This window comes from Ornithorhynchus anatinus, chromosome 7 (genome assembly GCF_004115215.2).
Source record: "Ornithorhynchus anatinus isolate Pmale09 chromosome 7, mOrnAna1.pri.v4, whole genome shotgun sequence".
In the NCBI taxonomy this organism is placed as follows: Eukaryota; Metazoa; Chordata; class Mammalia; order Monotremata; family Ornithorhynchidae; genus Ornithorhynchus; species Ornithorhynchus anatinus.
This window is the reverse complement of record NC_041734.1, coordinates 8,742,307-8,766,930: the sequence shown is the minus strand read 5'-3', so window position 1 is coordinate 8,766,930 and position 24,624 is coordinate 8,742,307. Positions and strand designations below refer to the sequence as shown.

The 24,624-nt window shown below is 45.2% G+C and overlaps 1 protein-coding gene across 1 annotated transcript in view; it reads left to right on the top strand.

The window, feature by feature from the left end:
• Positions 1-11,659, top strand: part of LOC103170203 — a 72,449-nt gene extending 60,790 nt beyond the window's left edge. The window contains exon 5 of the mRNA XM_007667167.2: positions 11,391-11,659. Within this exon, the coding sequence (XP_007665357.2) occupies positions 11,391-11,518 (128 nt within the window). The 3' untranslated portion in view covers positions 11,519-11,659. The remainder of the gene's footprint in view (positions 1-11,390) is intronic.
• The last annotated feature ends 12,965 nt before the right edge of the window (positions 11,660-24,624 follow it).

The window sequence follows — 24,624 nt, the reverse complement described above, 5'->3', positions numbered from 1 at the left end:
TGGGCGGTAGAAAGAGAGAAGGGAGGAGAGGTAGGAAGGGGCAAGGTGATGGAGAGCCTCGAAGCCTAGGGTGAGGAGTTTTTGTTTGGAGCGGAGGTCGACAGGCAACCACTGGAGTTGTTTAAGAAGGGGAGCGACAGGCCCAGATCGTTTCTGCAGGAAGATGAGCCGGGCAGCGGAGTGAAGAATAGACCGGAGCGGGGCGAGAGAGGAGGAAGGGAGGTCAGAGAGAAGGCTGACACAGTAGTCTAGCCGGGATATAACGAGAGCCCGTAGCAGTAAGGTAGCCGTCTGGGTGGAGAGGAAAGGGCGGATCTTGGCGATATTGTAAAGGTGAAACCGGCAGGTCTCGGTAACGGATAGGATGTGTGGGGTGAACGAGAGAGACGAGTCGAGGATGACACCGAGATTGCGGGCCCGAGAGACGGGAAGGATGGCCGTGCCATCCACGGTGATAGAGGAGTCTGGGAGAGGACCAAGTTTGGGAGGGAAGACGAGGAGCTCAGTCTTGCTCATGTTGAGTTTTAGGTGGCGGGCCGACATCCAGGTGGAGACGTCCCGGAGGCAGAAGGAGATGCGAGCCTGAAGGGAGGGGGAGGGGGGATTTGTTTCTGAAAACAAATCTCAGAAACATTACACTGGTTCTTTGAAATATGGGGGTAAACAGAAGAGATGTCTCCCAAACTTTCCTCCTGGAAGTCCCACTAGATTGAAAGTTTCTTGAGACCAGGGATCAGGTCTACCAACGCAATTGCATTCTACTCTTCCAAGCCTTAGATCAGTGCTCTGCCCACAGTACGCTTGATTGTTTAAAAATTGCTTATGCCTATGCCAGATGGACTCAAAAGAGAACAGTAGCTTTCAAAGCTAACATCTCCAAAGAGAAGTTTGAGCCAATCTTGAGCAGCTATAGAGAGAGTATCCCACCACCTCAAGGCATGATAATTCCCCGAATAATAATGGTGGTAATGGTAGTATTTTAAGTGCCATGTGCCAGGTAATGTACTAAGTGCTGGAATCGATACAAGCAAATTGGGCTGGACACAGTCCCTGTCCCCCACGAGGCTCCCAGTCTTAATCCCCATTTGACAGATGAGGTAACCGAGGCACAGAGAAGTGGAATGACTTGCCCAAGTTCACAGAGCAGACGAGCGGCAGAGCCGGCATTAGAAACCAGGTCCTTCTGACCCAAATCCGTGCTCTATCCACTAGGCCACGTGTTGGGTGATTTTTCTTGGAGGGGAGGGGAAGCGGGGAGAGACATTCTGCATGTGCATTACTCTGTTTTTGACTGACTCGGTAGTGGGTGAGCAGGTGAAACACCTTTTTGCTTCTAATAAATCAGGGAAGGCGTCCTAGAGATGGCATTGTAAGAACTGTTTGAATGCTTCAAGGGGAAAAGCTTGACAGATGGGGAATGGAGAGGGCATTTCATGGATGGGGTTAATAGCTAGCTGTGGAAAGGAGGACTTTAACGAGTCACTGTCTCAATAGATCAAACCAATCAAACACATTTACTCTGGGCAAAACACAGTACTAAGCACCTGGGAGAGGACGATATAACAGAGTTGGTAGACATGCTCTCTCCCTTGCAGTTTAGGGCGGGAGGCAGATATTAGTATAAATAAATTACGGGTATGTACACGAGTTCTGTAGGGTGGAGGGAGGGATGAATAAAGGGTGTAAGTACAAGTCAATGGCAACATAGAAGGGAGTGGGAGAAGAGGAAATAAGGTCTCTCCTATGTGTTCTTGGGTTTGGGCGATGAATTCTCAGCTGACAAACCCCAATATGTCTGCCTCCAACTCTGGCGATTTTAGTCAGTTGGTCAGTCAGTCTGTCCATCAGGCAAGAAGCTATTAGAGACTGTCTTGTTCTGGGCCTTCTCAAAAGCATCCCAACGACTTCCCTGTAGCTTGCTTAAATCTTGCCCAGACAGACGGTGTGTGGCCTGGAAGTGCTTCATGAGGACTTTCAAATTACAAGGCACATCAGGAAATGTGTCAAAAATAAGGCTTAGCTTTTTCGATCACTGTGGAAAATAGATTCATAGAGTGTTTTGGCCTTTATTGTTTTTTTCCATACTCCGTAGAAAATGATTGGTGCATAAAGTTATCGTATACTAGTCAGTGTTGTTATTTATGCTCTCCTTCGCCCAGTTCCATCCCCCTGTGGTTAAATGCATACTCATTTTCGTTCATTTTTATAGTAAGTAGCAATAAATCCAAGAATAAGCAATAAACCTAAATTATAATATAAATGTGTGAATAACACTGCAGGTGAGCCTGAGGCTCCAGAATGGAAATAGCTTGGAAGAGCTAGTTATTACCGGGATAGTCACAGTATTTAAAGCTTTTGGAAGCCAGTTTTGTTCCAGGCTCTTTGTTCAATTGCGTTGGTGAAACCATAATTTGGACCTCGTTTCATAAACACAGCCTTTGCTTCGACGCTGTCTCACTCCTTCCTTTCTTCACATTTTCCAGGCATTTCCTGCCAAACCACATTTTACCCTTTTTCGTTGCAAATTCCTGCCAGCTATCTCCCAACTTTTCTTACAAATGGTCCCTTTAGGCATCGTAACGGTCCTTTTGAGCTCCTCTCGCTTTGAAATGGACAAGAACTGAGCGGAGTGAGGGCTTCTGGGAGCGGGTCACCGGGCAGCACCCTGCCGAGGAAATACATCAAACTGACAATAAATCGCTACCTCTTATTTGGCCCAGCCTGATCTAGAATGCTTATTGATTTTGAAGAGTCTGCATTCGATTAGTCAGAACATGCTCTCGTCAGTATTTCCCCTCCCATCAATAGAAGGCTCGCTGTTGCTTATCACAGACTGGAAGCTAAACCAGAGTTTCACGCGTTAAGACGATATTGATCCGGCTCCTCCCCTGTGCCCCTACTAGTCAGCCACTCAGAAGGAGGGGTCAACTCTCTCAGGTATTGGAGGAGTCGTCGGGGGGGGCAGGAGGGACGGGATCGGAGATGGGGTTTGCACTACTGCTGACTCTGGGAATCCTTCTAAGCCCTACTAAAACCACATCCCAATCAATCAATCTCCACGAAAGCTTCCCCGGCTCACCTCTCACTTCACCACCCATCAATCCATCAAATTTATTGAGCACTGTAGAGCAGAGCACCTTACTAAGCACTTGAGAGAGTACAAAATAACAGAGTTGGAAGCCACATTCCCTCCCAAAGATCCTGCAGTCTAGAGCTTACTTACCCTACCTTCTGCGTCGTCTACCCATTTGGGTCTGTACCCCTTCAACACTTGGATATTCACCCCATCCCAGCCCCGCAGCGCTGATGTACGCCACTCGTCTGCTGTGTGACCTTGGGCAAGTCACTTCACTGGGCTTCAGTTACCTCATTTGTAAAATGGGGATCAAGACTGTGAGCCCTACATGGGACAGGGACTGTGTCCACCCCGATCTGCTTATATCCACCACAGCGCTTAGTACAGTGCCTGATCGATTGACCGAATGCTCCGACCCCATAGCGTTGCGGGGCCTGGGGACCAAGGCCCTTCGCGAACGCTGATTCACATTAGGAAAGCTAATGCAGCTAAGACAATGTCTAGCTCTGATGATTTAAGATAGTTTGCTCTACTGCTAGGAGGGAGTTGGAATGAATTAGTGATATAGGTATGGAAAGAAAAGGCAGGGAATAGGTTTCTAGGAATTCCCTGAAATTATGAAAAATGACTTTAATAAGGATCATAATAATAATTATGGTATGTCTTAATTGCTTACTATGTGCCAAGCATTATGCTGTGCACTGTGTAGATACAAGATCATCAGGCCAGAAAGTCCCCGTCCCACATGGGGCTCACAACTTAACTAGGAGGGTGAACAGGTATTTAATCTCCATTTTACAGATGAGGACATTGAGGCAATGAGGAGTTAAGTGATTTGCCAAAGGGTACCAGCAAGCAAGTGATGGAGCTGGGTTTAGAAGCAGGTCTCTACTAGGCCAAGATTTTTCTCAGGTAAGGGAGGTTATAAGAGCAGAGCACTCCGGTTCAATCACTTGAAGCTTGAACCTCTCTATAAAATCATATTGAAAAATAGAACATTTGATACTACATGCCCACTCACGGGTGAATGTCACCATTAGCAGCGTCATCTTTGAGAACGGACAAGATTATATTTATGAACACACTGTTACATCGATTACTAGACAACACATGGGTCCAGATTCTCACACGAGAGTCTCAACTGGCTCTCTCTTTTCTTATCTACAAGGCTCCGGCAGGATTCAGTGAAATAACTGAGGGCCAGGAAACTGAGGGTTATTATGCCTTGTTCAGCCCTAACTTCCTGTGTGGTCTTGGGAAGACATTTAACTTGGCTGTGGCTTTGTCCCCAAATCCATTAAACCAAGACACAAACAATGGTAGCTTTGAAAATCATCTCAAAGTCTGTCCTTCTATCCCATTGGCCAATAGAGCTCTGGCCTGGAGCCCACCCAGGGGTTAGATCTGTGACCCTGCCTGGTTGGAGGGGGCTTCTCCAGGACAGTCAGTCAACTGCATTCATTGAGCAGTTACTGTGTGCAGAACACTGTTCTAAGTGCTTGGGAGAGTACACTATAACAATATAACAGACACATTCCCTGCCCACAACGAGCTAGAGGGAGGGACAGACATGAACCGCCACCTCCTTTATTGACTTGTGCAGGGCCCTGATTGCAGTCAGCCGAGTTGGGGAGTGACCCAGCCGGTCTAGATGGATGACTGGTGGATTTTGTTTTTTCCGTGTCAACTATTTCCCTGGGGGATATTTCATTTTTGATGATTTCTCTCTCCTCCAACGGTCTCCCCCCTTCCTTGCTTTCTGGTCATGGTTTTCAGAAACTTTCCGAGTATTCTCAATCACTGCTCCAATTCTACCGGATTCCACATCATCACTGACAATGAATATTTGACTTCCCAGTGCCTGTCACGTGTTGGTTATGTCGCCGACCGTAGGGGACCGTAAACTCCGTGAGGGTAGGCATCGTGCTGTTGTATTGTACTCTCCCAAGCTTATAGCACAGCATTCTGCACTCAGTAAATACCTTTGAAAGACTGATTGATGGGAGAGGTTTCCCTTATGCTAAAGACATGTCCCCTGTTCTTGAGGAGCCATATAAAGGAGCGGATAAGAGAGATGAACGTATCTCTTTTGTATTTATTGTACTTCTGGTGTACTCTCCCAAGGGTTCAGCACAGTACTCTTGCATACAGTACTCTGCCCCATGAATTCTTGTTTCCCTCCACTCTGGCCTCCAGGTATTTGGAGACTGGCCCAGAGATTCACTCTTCATGCTTTCACACACTCCCATCTGGGCAACTTAAAGGAGTGGAGAATCATCACCGATGTTATTTATTGAACACTTACTGTGTGCAGGGCTCTGTATTTAGTGCTTGGGAGAGTACGATACAACAGAGTTGATGGACAGGTCCCTTGCCCTCAATAAGCTTACACAGAGAGTTATTCGAGCTCTCCAGCTCTGCCCAGTTCACACCCGTTATGGGGATACGCAGCCTATTGTATTCCTGGGTATGGCATTCAATCAGTAATATCTGTGGGGCTCCTGTGTGCCGAAAACCGTGCCAAGGACTTAGGAGAACGCATTGGAATTACTAGTCTTGATTCCTGCCCCCAAAGGGCTTACAATCTATCATTATTGAAAGAGCACCCACTCAGGCAGATTCCCCCGGCGACTCCTCCCATCTGAGCACTTAATATAGTGGTTTTCGCACAGTAAGTGCTCATTAAATACTGACTGAATGAATGAACTGCCATGCAAGTTCTCAGGTAACAAACAGCTCATTCCTCTTCTACACAGAGGGTTTGGAGGGAAAGGAAGAGGAAGAATCAGGCTCATACAGTTCCAGTGAGAGAGGACCGCACGCATCCGAGCACAAGTACATTTTGAGGTGATCAGTACCAGTGTCAAAGGAGCGCTGTTTAGCTGTCGGTTGAATTTTGGTTCACACTCAGAGGTTTCTGAGTCAGGCTTAAACATTTACTCTTGGCTAAAATTAGACACCTAAGATCTCTGTTGGAACATTTTTTTTTTCCAAGGAGTGGAGAAAATTGGGCCTATGATTTCGGACTATATTGGTTAAAAAAATAATCTACTGACGTAGATTGTGAAGCTTTTCTGCACTCATAAAAAAGTCAAAAAAAAGCTTTCACTGCAAGAGACTTTTTTTGGCAAAAATACAGTTTGTGTTCTGGAATTAAAAAATGACCGTGGGAGAAAAAAAAAGTTTAAATACATATTTACTCAAGCACTGAGACTGACTCACAAGGAGGAATGTTTCTAGTAATTTGGGCAAATAGAGAAGTTATTTTTTAAGCTCCTCAAAAATATATTTATATGGAGATTGGTGCTAGCCACCTGAATAAGTGAATTCAGTGTAATTGCTTGATTAGAATATCATTTTCTTCCTAATAATAATAATAACAGTGGTATTTCTTAAGCACTTAAAGTATGCCAAACACTGCATTAAGCACTGGGGTAGATATAAGATCATCAGGTCCCACTCGGGACTCACACTGTAAGCAGGAAAGAGAAGAGCTGGACTGTGAGCTCATTGTGGGCAGGGATTGTCACTCATTATTGTTGTATTGCACTCTCCCAAGTGCTTAGTAGAGTGCTTTGCACACAGTGAGCGCTTAATAAATACGACTGAACAGACACTGAATTCCCATTGTGCAGATAAGGGAACTGAGGCAGAGATAAATGAAACTATTTGCATAAGGCCACATAGCAGGCATGACCTAGTGGATAGACTGTCGGCCTGGGAGTCAGAAGGCCCTGGGTTCTAATCCCGGCTCTGCCTCTTGTCTGTTGTGTGACCTCGGGCAAGTCACTTCACTTCTCTGTGCCTCAGTTACCTCATATGTAAAATGGGGATTAAGACTGTGAGCCCCTTGTGGGACATGGACTGTGTCCAAATTGATTAGCTTGTATCTACCCTAGTGCTTACAACAGTGTCTGGCAGATAGTAGGCACTTAAAAATACCATTTAAAGAAAAAAAAAAGTGGCAGAGCAGGGATTAGAAACCAGGTCCTCTGGACTCCCCACCCCATGCTTTTTCCACTAGGCCACGCTGCTTCGTCCTAAATATGAAACTTTTTTCTTTACCACAGACCACATCCCCTCTGCAAACCTCTTTGGTGCTGACTTTCATTCATTCATTCAATTGCATTTATTGAGTGCTTACTGTATGCAAAGCAGTGTACTAAGCGCTTGAGAGAATACAATAACAGCAACGAATAGACACATTCCTGCCCACAATGAGCTCACAGTCTAGAGCGGATGGGGTCGACTCCTCGCTTTGCTTGGCTGTGTCCTTCTGGCAGCTCTTCTGTGAGGAACGTGGTCTGAAGAACTGCGGGGGGAGACGGACATGGGGTGGGGGGAGGAAGAGAGACTGCGGTTAGGGGGCCCTAATGCCACTGACAAATCAGCACGATATAATTAAGAGGAAGAAGGGAATGAACCAAAGTGCTGAGATGGGACTGAGCAATAAAGAGGTCCAGGAGATTTGCCATGGGCCAAAGGTAATTAAGATGTACAATCGGTTATCGAAAGGTAACAGAAGCTCAGAGCACGGAAAATACACCCTTGGCTAAATCCGACCTCAAACAGACGAACAAGGTCCACTTTGCCATCTGTGAGCAGGCCTTGGGCCCGACCGTGGGGAAAAACTCCATAAGATACAAATAGGAGACAGACGAGCTGCCAGATCTTAATGAGCTAGTGTCCCTTCCATCACTCAGGGCTCTTGTTTCTGTTGATTTGCGATCTAGTGCTGATGATTATTTTAAAGCCTCGCCTGGGATGTTGGCGGTTTGCAAATATGTCAACGCCTGCCTGTTTGAGAGCCGGGATTGGCTGCATGGACCTCAAAGACAACCGGCCCAGATGATGCGGTCTGGTCTAACGGCGCGGGACTAGGAGTCGGGAAGCCTTGGTCCTCTCCCAGTTCTGCTACTGATCGTCTGAGTGACCTGGGGAAAAGCCTCCTAACCTTTTTACTTCTCATTCTCATCTGTAAAATGGGGATAATAATAATGATTAAGTGATTTATCAAAGGTCATACGGCAGCCAAGTAGCAGAGTTGGGATTAGAAAGCAGGTCCTCTGATTTCCAGGCCCACGCTCTCAACACTAGTGGCTTGGATTCACTTTTGAACTTGTTACTGAGTGCCCGAAACTGAAAGGGAGACAATTCCCCTGTGACGGGCTCCTACGTTGCGCACCTGAATTGAAAGGGGAGACAATCCCCAAGGAAGGACTTATACACTGAGTGCCTGTTACTAAAGGGGGATTGTCTCATGACGGCCTCATGACAGAGCTGTGTGGGTTCCTAGCTGAGATCCTTGTAGACTGTGAACCCCTTTGGGTAAGGATTGATTCTCTGTTGACAAATTGTACTTTCCAAGCGCTTAGTGCAGTGCTCTGCACACAGTACACGCCCCCAAAATACGATTGAATGAATGAACACTAGGCCGCGCTGCTTCCTTCGAGATAACTTCAGTGAAAATATAGTTCCCGATTCAAGCTATTAACATATTGTGATTTGAGGTATTCCAATAGTAGTCACTGGTCCGAAACGTTGTGACAAAAGCTCTTCGTTTCACTGAGCGACATAACATGCGCTGAAACGGTAATACCGGTGTCACGGGAGTGCCCGGCCCAGGCTGCCGTCCTTGTTCTTAGTGGGACGGTACACTTCGGACACATGCTTAAAAAGTTACTCGATCCCTCCTGAATATCATGCAAGAGGAAATTCAAAAACCTGTGGAAATGAGGCCGAACCAAAAGTTCTAGTGAATGGGAAGCCCTTTAATTGAGTTATGCCCTTAGGTGATCCCTTGGGCCAACCTGATTAGTATTTAATGCAATATTTCTATAATATGAGGTAAGTTTATTGAGTGAAAGAACGATCTTCCATTTCAGGAAGCATAAACGACAGATGGAGACATGATCTGAAAAGTCTCCAACCGGAACATTGATTCTGCCCCACAGTTTTGCCTGTCTTCACGCATCCGCAGCGGGTTTCTTTGGGCTGCCCACAATCTAATCAGTCAATAGTATATATTGAGCACTAACTGTATCCAAAACACTGTACTAAGTGCTTGGGAGAGCAGACAGACACCACACCTGCCTACAAGGAGCTTGCAGTCTTCTGAGCTACCACTGGTTTCTAGAGTGTGAAAAAACACAGCCACAAGCTCATTTAGGCACAGTCTAGTCGAAAAAGCCTGAGCGTAGGAGGCAGGACCACTGAGTCCTAGTCCTTTATATGCCTCTAGCCTGCTGTGTGACCCTCAGGTAGTTAACTTGAGGAAACTGAAGTAAAAGAGCGATCATCTGTAAAGAGTGGAGGGCAGGGGAAAGTGTCAGACTGTAAGCTTGTCGGGAGCAGGGAATGTGTCTGTTTACTGTTCTGCACACAGTAAGTGCTCCATAAATATGACTGAATGAATGACTGAACCTTCTTCTCTCCTCTCCCCACCACCCCAAAGTGGTAATGAGGATTAAATGAAAACAGATGTTAGCATACTCTGGAAGAATCAGAGCACTCTACAAATTTAGAATATTACTATTTCTACTTGGGGGTGGAGAATTCAATTTAGCAGTGAAAATCCTTTGAGTGGAATTAGTAGGAAATCCAAGTTTAAAGGGAAAGAGCAGGATGCACTGAAGATGCCTCTCCGGTAAGCTAGCTGACTCAAAAAAAATGCTGTTTTACCTTGGATGTATCTACACAAAGTCCCGGAACAAATTCCAAGGGTGCAGCAAGGGTATGCACCGGAACCTATTTCAACTAAGCTCACTGGCAATGTATATCCTGAAAGAAATCTGGTGGACAAAGTCACAGTCAGTGTGGTCACAGTCCAGCTCTGACATAGCCAATGTCTCGGCACGAAAATGTCAGACTGTAGTGGACTTGCTCTTAACTCCAGTAGGACAGTAGAAGTAGTAGAATTTATTAAATCACTCCCTCAGCGTAATGCACAGTGCTTGTTATATGCAAGGAACTTACTCTCTAACAGGAGAGACAAATGTAAAACTCTAATCCAGTCAGGCTGCTTCACCCCTATGACAGGAAAACAGGCTTCCAGTTGCCCTGCGAACTTACATGGGTGAAGAGAACATCCCTCTATCTGGCTCTGATTGATTTTTTAAAAAAATATTTGTTAAGCACTTACGTGTGCTAACTAAAGCCTAGGTTAGATACAAGAGAATCAGGTTTGCCTTGGTTTGCTTGGCTTGCCATGAGTAAATTTCACATGTTTTTGAGATTGCAAAGGCCCCTTGGGATGCTAGAAAGAGAATTACTCTGTCAATTCGGCTCTTGAGTCTTCAGGGTCCTGGTGTATTCTGGAGTTGTCCTTTCCCTACCTGAGTTTTTAACAAATCGGTAGCTCGGGCCCCCCCGGCCCAGATGGTGGAAGATGCCAGGGGAAATCAAAAATGCTGAAGGATGAGGGTGAAGTGGAAAGAAGCTCCTCTTTCCCTCAGAAGATAGGAGAGTGCACTGATGAGCCCTGCTCAGCCGAGAGGGGAGAATTATGCTCACCCAATTGAGAAGACTCAAGACTTCTAAAGATGAACGTTATTAAGCCAAACCCATTCTTTCTCAGCAAGCCCAAACATCTCCTTGGCAACCAAGTGGGTATATCAAGTTTCACTGTTAGGAATGCATCTTACTACTATTCTATTATTTCAGCTCTTCCCTGGTTTGGAAATGAACACTGGGGGAAAGATCACTGTGGACAAACGTGAGACTCAAGAACAGAGATTAAAAAAAAAGAGTTCCAAACAATGTTTGACTCAATCTTAAAAATAAAAGTTCTTTTTCTGGTTTGTCGAGACTGCCATGGTCCCAGAATGCACTGAGTGATATCTTTCTTGGTAGGAATTTGGGGATTGGCTTTGGTTTGAGGAAATAACAGTAAAAACTTGTTCTAAGGCCAGAATGGATTTTCCTCTCATGAACTTCAGGTCCCTTAGGCAGCTTCCTCCAGTCTCTGAATTTCACATGTAATCAGCAGTGATCTCATATCCAGGTTCATGATGGCAGATCCCAATTTAGTACAAACACCATAAATGTTTCAGCCTTTGAAAAGAAAAGTTCTGTAAATACATGGCGGTCCTCAGGTTATTCCTTTTAAGACTTTTCCCCTCACAGTTAAGGATATTTTCTTCAAAAAGGAAAGTACAACTCACACAGCAGTAGAAACTGAAATATTTATCACGCTCTCAAATAACGGGGAGCCTCCTAAAAGAAAATGGATGGCGGAAACACTTCTCATATACCCTCATTTTCAATGGGCCACAAAGTTAATTCCTTTTTTTCCTCATCTCCTTTTCTATTCCAGCATTTCTGAGGCAAACCTGCACCAAGGAAGGCTGGAAAGAGCCAAGTCAAGTTGAGTTTCGGAGAAAATTCACTGCCAAGATATGTAACGCCCGGCGGGATCTGAAAAACTTGCAGAAATCCTCCTGAAACCTGACCTACTGTCCTAGAAAAATCCTTGCAAAATGGAAGTGATCCTTTTGTTCTTTCATGCAGTATGTGTGAATGACAAACAGGTGGATCTGTAAAAACGGATGCTTTTCAGTCGACCATTGAAGTTCTTGTTCCAGAGCAATAGTGTGAAGGTGTCATTCCTCGCTTTGGTTCCAAATGTCGAGTCCAAGATGTGACTGAGTCACAGCGGGTGTAATATATCTGTTCTTGTGTGGTAAATCTATTCCCTTTGCCTCCCAGATAATAGTACATCTTCACTCTATACTTGCCCCCACTGTCTGTTGCATTCTAGGATTCCAACTGTTGCTTTTGCCTCCCAGTCAAGATCCGTGCCTGCGGATAGCTTACCAAGCATCTCTGCCAGAAGGGGGTGAGAGCACTTTATCTAGCAGACAGCTACTGGACCTTACGGAACAATCAATCAGTCAGTGGTATTTACTGAGCACTTACGGTGTGCAGAGCACTCTATTACGGGCTGGGGAGAGTACAATACAATCAGGTTGGTTGACACAATCCCTGCCCTCAACGGCTTTACAATCTAGTGGGAAATGGTAGAGACTCTGTAAGAGTTACCTTGAATATGGGAGAGGCAGAAATGAAGGAGAAGAGAGGCTGCTACAGGAGTCTGTCTAGAGAAGGTAGAGGGGAATCAATAAGTGGTATTTATTGTGCATTTACTGTGTGCCAAGCATTGTACTAAGCACTTGGGAGTGTTCAATATAGCAGAGTTGGTCAAGGGATAAAGATTTGGCAACCCCCGCCCCACTTGTCCAAGATCAAAATGCTCCAGTCCAGAGGCTGGACATGATGGAAGCTCCAGGCTTTGCCTAGTCTCACAGGAAACCCAACACTAACCCATTCATGGGCGCATCAGACGGCTGCCTCTCCTTCTGGATTTCTTCCTCTGGCTGCGTGTTCCCAGCGTGTCCCTTCTTGGAACTCAGCCCCTGTCTCTACATCTAGCCGATTCTCTTCCCTCCCGTCTTCACTCTCCTCCCATCCCTGCTGTGCAAAATATGCCGAGCTCTCGCCTCCCTGGATTCAGGGAGGTCACAGCAACCTTTTCACAGCTTGCTTCTCACAGGAAGTAAGAGAGGTTCGGTCAGAGAAACATTAATCCCGGGAAGCATTGCTGAGGTACGTGTCTGCCGCGGCAGTGAGAATGCCACCCAGTGCCAAGAACACCAGACAGGTTAGTGTAAATAGAAGAGAGGAGAACGTCGGCCCAAGAAAACGAACCGTCTTTGCCGAAAGCCCTCGGGAGTGGACAGACGTGAGCACCTCCGTGACCTGACATTCTCAGCACTGTTACAGAGCTTCAGGGTCACTCAGGAGTCTTTTATCCTGGGATAATCAAATGCCAGACAGCCTGATCATTTCCTAATGAGAATCTATGAAATAACCATTCCCCGGTTTATAGTTAGGCCAAATGGTAATTTCATCTGAGGGAACAACGGGGCCACCTTTCAACATTTGGCTCTGCTGGGGCAGGGAGAAGTCTGCCTCCCTATTCTGGTTCATTCAACAGCGCACGGAACAGTGCCCAAGCCTTACCTGCTTTTCCAGTTGGAAGCAGCGTGGCTCAGTGGAAAGAGCCCGGGCTTCGGAGTCAGAGGTCATGGGTTCGACTCCCGGCTCTGCCACTTGTCAGCTGTGTGACTGTGGGCAAGTCACTTCACTTCTCTGTGCCTCAGTTACCTCATCTGTAAAATGGGGATTAATTGTGAGCCTCACGTGGGACAACCTGATTACCCTGCATCTCCCCCAGCGCTTAGAACGGCGCTCTGCACATAGTAAGCGCTTAACAAATACCAACATTATTATTATTACATTATTTTTTCCAGGCAGGGTGAAGAGCCCTGATTTCCGATCTTGCTCTAGGGCCGCTGCGTTCCCTTCTCAGACCTCCTTAAACACTGGCTCTGCTTCTGATTTGGGTAGAGGAAAGCTGGGCACTTTCAGATTTTTAGCCACGGCCTCCCACTCTGACTGGATCCCTGAAGCAGCTGCCTCGGAACAAAAATTTCAATGAGAAGCAGTGTGGCCTAGCAGAAAATGCATAAATCTGCAAGATAGTGGAACCTGGGTTCTAATCCTGCTTTGTGACCTTGGGTAAGTCACTTAACTTCTCTGTGCCTCAGTTTTCTCATGGGCAACTAATGGGGATTAAAAATTTGTTCTCCCCCTTAGGCCGTGAACCCTATGTAGGACAGAGACTGCATCTGATCTGTTCACGTTGTCTCTACATCGGCATTCAGTACAGCATTCAGCACATACTAAACCTATAACAGATACCGTAATTACCATTACTATCACCTTGAAGCATCAGCTAAGCAGCGTGGCTCAGTGGGAAGAGCACGGGCTTGGGAGTCAGAGGTCATGGGTTCGAATCCTGGCTCTGCACTTGTGTGACTGTGGGCAAGTCACTTCACTTCTCTGTGCCTCAGTTACCTCATCTGTAAAATGAGGATTAAGACTGTGAGCCTCATGTGGGACAACCTGATTACCCTGTATACCCCAGCGCTTAGAACAGAGCTCTGCACATAGTAAGCGCTTAACAAATACCAACATTATTAAACAAAAGCGCCTTCGGCAATCAACGGTGTGAGATTCCTCACGGAAATCGACTTGAGGGTCTCTCCATTGCTCCAGTTAAAGTTGCGGCCCTGCCACAAAGTCTTGCCGTATGCCACCATGGGACAGACCAATCGTGTACTAGACTCAGGGAAATGAGGTGGCCGTCAAGTCTCTTAAATGACCACGAACAGTGCTACCAGGTGACCACTGGCTTATCGGTTCCATACTGGGGACCTAAATATTCAGACCACGGCACTGACCAGTTCTATTTATTCATATTAAATGTCTGTCTCCCCCTCTAGACTTAAGCTCGATACGGGCAGGGAACGTCTGCTAATTCTGTTGTATTGCACTCTTCCAAGTGCTTAGTACAGTACCCTGCACATAGTAAGCACTCAATAAATACCACCGATTGCTTGACCGGACAGTCACTACCTGCTCTGATGGCTGACAACTGACAGGTCTCAAAGGGCAGAGGTTAGCGAATGACCCACTTTAAGGAGAGCAAGGCTTGGGTGTCAGAGGACCTGGGCTCTAATCCTGGCTCTGTCACTTTCCTGTGTGACCTTGGGCAAGTCACAACTTCTCTGTGGATCAGTTTCCTCATCTGTAAATTAGGGATTCAATACTAGTTCTCCTCCTACTTAGACTGTGGGACAGTGAGAGTGTCTGACTTGATTAACATTTATCTAACCCAGAGCTTAGAACAGTACTTGACACATATTAAGCGCTTAACAAATATCATAACCATCAAATCCAGACCAAGGTACTGATGAACATGGTTGAAACGAGCAATGGCCCTTACTCTGACTGTGAACTCTTGAATAAGGCGAAGGTGTCTGATATTTCTTTGTGTGCCACCGAGCACAAAGCACAGTTAAGTGTTCAGAACTCTCTGAAGAAGATTCAACTCCCTAACTTCCATTCTGTGAGGATAGATGTGGTGGAAAGTGATGAGGAGAGGGAGAAGGTGTGGAGCTTGAGATCGATCTAAGCTCTTTAGGTACAGATTTCAGGGTAAGGTTTCACAGGCTAAGGGCTGGGGAAATATCTCAAAGGATAGAGAACCTCTAACTTAGAGTGTAAAACCTGAGTGACTGATGCTTATTTCAACGGACTTGGGTTCCGAGAGAGACCTGACTTGTGGTACTCCACTTCTGGGGGTTTAACCTGGCGCCAATCCTCTCTGGCGCTGTTGAGGAATCCCCCTCCCCAGCACCTAGAGATCAGACCATTCACACTCCTTTCTAGCTGTCTGTGAGGCAAACTCCCAGATGAACCAGGAACCAGCCTCAGGGACACAATCGCCCAGAAAAACAAACAAACAATTTTCTCCCTGTAGGATCTCAACCAAAAGGGTTTCAGTTTTTTAAGTCACAAAAGAAAGCACAAGTTGCAGATCCATCAATAATTCAGCGAAAGGAGTAGTCAAACAACTGTCCTACTAAGAACCACGCTGATTTCACAGTTCCTTTCCCCCAACAGATGCTTGTTGTGCCCTGTGCAGGCTTGTTTCATACTTTGTAAGCTTCTGCCAAAACTATTTGTGGGTGTGTGAGTGGTGCCTATAGGCACAGTCGTTCAGAACCAAAAGTCTCACGTGTAAGATTGATCTGGGTGACCCCCCAGGATAAAGATCCCTGCAGCTTTTAGCAAATTAAATATGTGTTAGATATGTTTCCTAATAAGAACTACACAGAAGCCTGGCAGGGCAGAAAGTCCAGACTTAACCGGTTCTGCCTTCTGCATGATACCTCAGGAAGAGCTTCTTTACTGGGTCATGAAAAGATTGCAAATCCCTTCTGGAAATGCACAACTGAAGCTTAAGAATGGCAGTATTTCGGATTTCTGTTTGAAAAGAGTTGTTAACTCAAGAGAGAAGGAATAAAAGTTAATATGAGGGCACAAGTGAAATAAAATATATGAATAAAAGTGATACGCAGTAGTATTGGGTTACCTTATCAGGATGGTGTTAGCTATCATTTTTATGACCAAAGCTGTTAAGTAGTCAGGGTAACAAGCAGTGCAACTAACTTTACAAAGGTAAAAATCAGAGATTTACCTCTGTGATCAAGGAATCAGAGCAATACCCTAAGCAGATCCAGCAGACACACCCAGGGAGGAGTCCAGCATATTTGAGGAAGTGCAGGGAGAAATCAAGATTCTAGCAGCCACACTGCAGTAAATACTTACTAATCTGAAATTCAGGGGACAAGTCGCTTCTAGTGATCCAGCACCTCATTTTCCCATAGACGAACAGGGCATGCTATCAAACGTAGCCACCTTGATTAGTGGCTCACCTAAGGAAGCTGCGTGGCTCACCTGGCATGCCTACATTGTGACTTTGGGCAAGTCACTTTACATTTCTGGGCTTCAGATTCCTTACCAGTAAAATAGGGATCCAATATTTTTTCTCCCTCCCCTCTAGATATGTGGAACAAGGGACTGTGTCTGATCTGATTGAACTGTATCTAATCATAATAATAATGGCATTTGTTAAGTGCTTACTACGTGCAGAGGATTGTTCTAAGTGCTGGGGAGGATACAAGGCCATCAGGTTGTCCCACGTGGGGCTCACAGTCTTAATCCCCATTTTACAGATGAGTTAACTGAGGCATAGAGAAGTTAAGTGACTTGCCCAAAGTCACCCAGCTGACAAGCAGCAGGGCCGGGATTTGAACCCATGATCACTGAATCCCCAGCCCGTGCTCTTTTCTCTGAGCCATGCTGCTTCTCTAGTTCTTGGCACACTTCTTGACATGTCGTAAGCCCTTAAAAAATATGACAATTATTACCACAGGAAGGGGGTCATGGGAAAAGCTACTTCATTTCTCTTTCACCTACTCCTAACCCATTGGTAACCAATCGGGCAAGCTACGCAGATCTATTTTATTAAATGCCGGTTAGAAATACTGATTCTGAATTAATCCGTAAATCTAGTTTGAAACACCAAGTGTGTGGGGAGCCACATTAGCTTTAAATTAGGCGTCGTTTGGAAGGAGCCGAAACCCAGGTAGCAGAGTTTATAAGTGCCCTTGTCCTAAAGTCGGCAGATAATAATAATAATAATGTCGGTATTTGTTAAGCGCTTACTATGTGCAGAGCACTGTTCTAAGCGCTGGGGTAGATACAGGGTCATCAGGTTGTCCCACGTGAGGCTCACAGTTAATCCCCATTTTACAGATGAGGTAACTGAGGCACAGAGAAGTGAAGTGACTTGCCCACAGTCACACAGCTGACAAGTGGCAGAGCCGGAAATCGAACCCATGACCTCTGACTCCGAAGCCCAGGCTCTTTCCACTGAGCCACGAGATGCTTTTGTAACCTCTGTTCACACCCCGAAGTCTGTGAAGGCTGCCCAGATGGCCTTGACTCTGGTCCTGGTGAGGATTTTCCAGGTCAAATGTCAACAACATTGAGAGAGAGGAGGGCCACGCAACTGACCTCAGTTGGGCCTCTGAAGAGACAGATTAAAAAAAAAAAACTTGAAAGGAAAATGCCTAAGGTTTGGCCTCATGCAAGAGAATTTCAGCACTAGCAAACCTTCAAGAATACCAAGTCACATCAGCCAAATTGAGAAGGTTGACATTTCTCGGGAGACAGGACATTTCTCCCACTTCGATCTAAGATTAGCCATCTCATGACCAGCAAACAATACATGGGCACTGTGGATAAAAGAGAAGAAGCTGAACTTTAAATCCCTTTAGCCAAAAATTTCCCTCTGACACGGGCAAGAATAGCTGTGATATAAGGGAAGACTTCCTGGAGAAAATCCAAAATTTATTGATATTAATGTCTGTCTCCCCCTCTACATGAAGAGTCCTTGTGGGCAGGGAATGTGTCTATCACTTCTGTCATACTGTACTGTAGAGAAGCAGCATGGCCCAGCGGAAAGATCAAGGGCTTGGGAGTCAGAGGACGTGGGTTCTAATCGCGGCTCCACCACTTGTTACCTATGTGACTTTGGGCAAGTCACTTAACTTCTCTGTGTCTCAGTTACCTCATCTGTAAAATGGGGATTAAGACTGCGAGCCCTGTGTGGGACAACCTGATTACCTTTTATCTGCCCCAGCGCTTAGAACAGTGCTTGGCACATAGTAAGCGCTTAACAAATATCATTATTATTATTATTACTCTCCCCAAAAGTTACTACAGCGCTCAATAAATACCAACAGACTGGCTGAGGTGACATTTCTAGGCTAGCATAGTAAATATATAAATCTGGGCCTCACCCTCAGAACATGTGCCACCCACTAATCATCTCCACACATCTTAATATTTTGCCTGGGTAGCACCGTCCTAATTTATAGATGTTGCCTAACCAGAAGCAGCATGGCCTAATGGATAGTGCACGGGCCTGGGAATCAGAGGACCTGAATTCTAATTCCACCTCTGTCGCTCGTCTGCTGTGCGACCCTGGGCAAGTCACTTAACTTCTCTGGGCCTCAGTTACCTCATCAGTAAAAACAGGGGTTAAGACTGTGTGCCCCGTGTGGGACACAGACTACGTCCAACCTGATTACCTTGTATCTACCCTAGTTCTTAGAACAGTGCCTGGCACACAATAAGCGCTTAACAAAAACCATTAAAAAACGCTGCTAAGTGATGCGCAGTCTCCTTTTGTTTTGTGTTACTAATAGAGTTTGACTTTATTTTCTTTATTTTAATAAATGTTAAATTTCTGAACAGGGGGAATGTCATCTATAAATAAATTCTTCAAGAGTTGCTTTCATTAGGCATTTATCATTGTTATTTGGCTGACTGCACCACAGCTAATCTTCAGCCCTCACAGTAATAGCCACTGGCCCATTAAATCGTGGTAGGAATTTTACTCAGCCCTTTTCTTGGCCCATCCACTAGTGAAACCAAGTTGAAGAATGATGCCTATTTTTGAGGAGGATTCTCTACACTGTGTCCGGAATTTTTCGTTCTTTTAGAATCATGGAAGAAAGTCCCATTTTAACAAAAGATGGGAAGAAATGTCAACATACTGGCTCCTAATGGCATTACTTCTAGCATCTATCATGGATCAGTTACCAAAATCCTTCTCATTGTTTAACTGGCGATGGAAAACCCTGTTTAGCTGACAATAAAGAGAACTCACTGACATGGTTTTTCTGCAGTGCGGCTACATCTTTGGACTTTGGGAGTAGATCGTTTAGAATGTGAACTTTCCTTTCCAAAATGTAGCAGGAAGATCAGTTTATCTTCTACTGTAGCAAGTTTTTTCCCTTTATAGGGATGCAGCTGTCTTAAGGAACACATTTCTCTTTATCGCAGAACCACAAGACTGGAAATTCTGCTACTGCAGTTATAATTTTTGCTCCAGCTAGAGGCAACAAGAATAAAAGTTTTTTCCTTGGCAATTAATCCCCAGGTTATAGAAGCACATGAGAGTTCATTTTCTTCTAATGCTATCAAGGTTTTTATTTCCTTTTCATAGTAGTAATAATAGCATCGAGCATCCACTGGGTGGAATGCACCGTTCTCAGCACTTGGGAAGTACAAAACGAGCAAGCAATACATTCACAGTCCACTGGGAGTTTGCACTCCAATGGAGAAGACTGACGCAAAGGTGCTTACGGAGTAATCCAGATAAATGAATTTTCAATTGACCATACATAAGTCCTAAGGATAAGTAGATTTGTAAATGCTAGAGATAGCTGAAGAGCTTTTAGAACTTGGGATGCTGGTATATAATCGGGGAAGCCGAGTTGGAGGAGGTGGGCTTTCAGGAGGGTTGTGGTCTCCTGGATTTGTGGCGAGCAGGGAGGAGTTCCAAGCAGGGGGAACAGTGTGAGTGAAGGGGGAGATGGGGGAGAGGCAAAAGTTAGGTACATCTTTCCAAATCATTGGGAACACAAAAGGCAAAGGGGGAAGGCAGAAGAGAGGGTTCTGGAGGCCTAGGCTGTGCTGCTGAAGAACTTGGGGGCTTGACAGATGGCTGTCTTACAATGCAGATAGAAAAGCCTCCAGGTAAAAGGCTGAGAGTGAGAATACATTACGTGACAAGACCATTTTCAAATTTATAGAATTGGGTTTGGCATCTTTCCATCCCTCTCCTTCCACCTCTTTTAAATCATGACAGACGCATTCCAGAAACAAGGGATTCCATTTGGGGGCTGTGTTTTTCTAATGGGCTTTCTACAGTAAGTGATAATGCCCCTTTTACAAACAACAAGGTGTTTGAGGGACACTCTGTAATTCCTGCTAATAGACACGGGACACTCTGTAATTCCTGCTAATAGACATCCCAATTTCTCAGTTTAATGATGTGCCAGGCACAAAAAAACCCCTAAGGTTGATTTCCCTGCAAGGAATATATCTCTGGGATTACGTAAAGACAAAATTGGTCTTTTTTTTTTTTGCAATAGGCATCTCCACCTCCTCCATGCGGTATGGTTTGCAAAGTGCATAATTCATCCAAACTACTCTATGAAAAAAATGAAAAGTTCTTTGGCAAAGTCTATTTTTCTTCCCTACTGAATAGAATATTTTTACTGTGAAATATTGGCTTGGCTAAAAACAAAAAGGCTTATGCCCAGATCTCTCTTCATAAAATGGAGTTTTCTATTCTCTTTTCAAATGTCAGCTAGGGCAGTGGAGAAGAAATATAATATTAAGCCTAAATTTCATAGCCTTATGGGGAGAGAAAGAAAAAAAAGATAACATCTCAGAACTTCCCTAATGGAATAACCTGAAATGCAGAAGGTTTCTGGAAATCAATCAATGAATGGTATTTATTGAGCACTTACAGTATGCAGAGCTCTGTACTAAGTACTTGGTAACGTACACTACAACAGAGTCAGTAGACACATTCCCTGACCACAAGTTGCTTACATCTATTTCGTATTCTCCGAATTTTACTACGAATTGTAATTTTTTTTCCAGAGGTCTCATAAACAGACATACACATACACACATGCAATGCGGCATCTCTCCATCACATCTAGTAATTTGATTATAAATCAACTATTCTCTTCTGCAGAGGCTTTAATTTGGGAGTTGAAAAGATCAAAATTGCTTCACTAAATGTCACTGTCTGCCATTTCATTAACTGTCCAACTAGATCAGAGAGCAAAGTGTCAAAAAGCCCAGAAAGTTATGTGAATAGTGGATTTACACTAGATACCTTTAATCAATTGCTCCCGGAGAGTTTTGAGCACCCATTTGCACAATGAATTTGGGTTTCTCAGATATCTGACTCCGGTGGCTGTTTTAACACAACATGGCCTCATAATTTAAAGTCTGTATCGTATCCTCAAGTAATTTTTGTAGCCCTTTACAACCTCCTGTGGTAGTAAAAAGCTATATTTGAGCACTGTACCAAATTCTTCACACTAGGCAAGGTCAGGATGAAAAACAGTGTTTACTCTGTCCAAGCAGAGTTAAACAAAGGAAATAACACAGGAAAATGTTGCTTTATCCCATGTCCTTGTCTGCTGCCTTCCCAGGTCCTCTCTGGCACACAAGTGAACCGAGAGTCCTTGCGGCTCCACAGAGCCACAGATGCAGACCCAAACAAAACAAAAGGAGAAGGTCATAGAAACACTATTGACTAGTGATAGCACGCCATTTCCCTGCAAAGAGGAAAACGTGTACCTAGGCTGTAAGTTTGCACTGGACTGAAAGCTCCCCGAGAGCAGGAAACAGGGCCTACCAACTCTGTCGCACTGTATTCTCCCAAGGACTTTACGTAGTGCTCTGCACACAGTAAGTGCTCAGAAACCACTGACTGACTGAATGATCTCAGTACAGTGACGGTCCCTAAAGAGAAATGAACGATGTGACAAACCTTCCAGAATCACTACAAGTCTGGAACCGCACTTTGGAATTAACTTCTCAGCACAAGTCCTTTCGACTGTCCTAAAAGGCTCTTCTTGGCTGAAGAAGGCCATTAGACCTCTCTAACAGTCTCGCTTATCTACCTTGCCCAGATGTATATGCAAACTAACTATAAACGCAAGTGGAAGACTGGTTAGCCTTGTCATCCTCTTCTTGGGGCAAAAGAAGGTGGGGATAAAGATCAGTACCTATGACCTCCGGGGGATACGAAGGGGCTACTGATTGGTGGGCTTTCCCTGCAGGACCTTTTCTTCTAAGCACTTATTACAATTATAACAATTATACTAGTTGTAAGTAATAATTCTAAGAAATAATTGTAAGTATAGTACAATCATAGTAAAGATTCACTAAATACCATCGATCGAGTGATTGATGGGTTCTCAGCGGACCGCAAGCTCGGAGAGAAGGGTGACGACTGGGTTGACCGGCCCCATGTACACATGACCCGGTGGCGGGGATAATGAGATGGCAAGCAGGACTTAGTATGCTGACCAGGTGGTACTCAAATGCTCTACCCTGCCAAGCCCAACCCCATACCATGGTAGTGAGGACTGAATTCCCATATCCACTCTATGCTGCAGCGTGGCTCAGTGGAAAGGGCCTGGGCTTCGGGGTCAGAGGTCATGAGTCCGACTCCCGGCTCTGCCACTTGTCAGCTGTGTGACTGTGGGCAGGTCACTTCACTTCTCTGTGCCTCAGTTACCTCATCTGTAAAATGGGGAATAACTGTGAGCCTCACGTGGGACAACCTGATGACCCTGTATCTACCCCAGCGCTTAGCACAGTGCTCTGCACATAGTAAGCGCTTAACAAATACCAACATTATTATTATTATTCTGTTGTACTGTACTCTCCGAAGTGTTCATTCTAGTGATCTGCCCATGCTAAGCGCTCAATAAATGATTGACTGATGGCCAGGATACTCGTAGTTAATACAACACCAAATGGCAGGAGTGCAAAGGAACTGAGGGGGAAAGCAGACCCCGCAGTAAGAGGAGCAAGAGGCAGAGAATGAAGTTGCGAAGAGAAGATAAAGACAACGGGGGCAGCTGTCAGAGGAGGAAAAAACAACATGGCCTGAGAGGCAGTGTGCCTAGTAGACTGGGAGTCAGAGGTCGTGGGTTCTAATCCCGGCTCCTCCACTTATCAGCTGTGTGACTCTGGCCAAGTCACTTCACTTCTCTGTGCCTCAGTTACCTCATCTGTAAAATGGGGATTAAGACCGTGAGCTCCACGTGGGACAACCTGATTTCCTTGCATCTACCTCAGCGCTTAGAACAGTGCTTGGCACATAGTAAGCGCTTAACAAATACCATCATCATATGCATGGGCCTGGGAGTCAGAAAGATCTGGATTCTAACACCATTTGCCTGCTGTATGACCTTGAGCAAGTTACTTCACTTCTCTGTGCCTCAGTTACCTCATCTGTACAGTGGGGGTTAAGACTGTGAGCTCAATATGGGACATGGACCCTGTCCTACTTGATGGAGAAGGGGCATGGCCTAGTGGATAGAGCACAGGCCCGGGAGTCAGAAGGACCCACGTTCTAATCTCAGCTCCGCCACTTGTCCACCACGTGACCTTGGACAAGTCACTTAACTTCTCTGTGTCTCAGTAACCTAATCTGTTAAAAGACTGTGAGCTCTAACTTGATTTGCTTGTATTTATCCCGGCACTTAATACAGTGCCTGGCACAGAGTATGCGCTTAATACCATGATTATTATTATCATCTACCCTGGCGCTTAATACATACAGTAAGCACTTAAATAACGTTATCATTATCATCATTATATCATCTACCCCAGCACTTAGTACGGTGCCTGGTACCTAGTCAGCATTTAAATACAATTTAAAAAATGGAGTCAAAAACCCAATGCTGGAGGAAAATGGAGAGGGAGAGCAGAAAAAACAGAGGAAAGCAAAAAAACAAATGAAAGCACAGAATGAGGGCAGGGGTACTCCAACCCTGTAAAGTCTCTCCTTTATAAACCATGGCTGACTTACACATACATCAGCCTTCAAAGCCACACAGATTCTTGTCTGCTTGTGGTGCCATTAGATAATGCCTTGTGTGGGGGTTTTTTTTTGGGTTTTTTTTTTTTGTTGCCCTCACAGTCTCCTCTTCATTATTTTTCCTACTGCAGGAAAACCACAAGTGTCAGCTGGTGTCTCTTCCGAGTGTATCCTAGGAATGAGGCTTGTTTCACCCTGGGGGTAGGAGGGGAAGTGAAGAAAATGCCTAACGTGAAAACGTTCAGGGTCTTTCTACAGTGGCTCTGCAGGAAAGAATGCATTTGTCTGTTTCTTTATTCTTCATTCCTTTCCTAGTGCTGGGGTCATTACAAATCTGTGGCTTTTGGTAAAATCCAGTGACTCTGCCTAGGAGGGTCTAAACCCACTGCCCTTCTGGGTTTGGGGAGGAGGCGAGCTGTCCTGTTCCTCCCCAGGCCAAAAACAGGTATGGATCCTTCCAACAAGAGAGAGAGAGAGAATGTAGCTTGAACTCAAGTCCCTTTGCATCCAGTCAAACGCTTTTTTCCCCCCTCGGATTATAGAACTCTGTACTACAGTAATAAAAGGGTGTAATATGCATGTATTGTGTGCAGAGCGCTGTACTAAGCACTGGAAGAGAATACAGAATGGAAATTGGGGCCTGTCC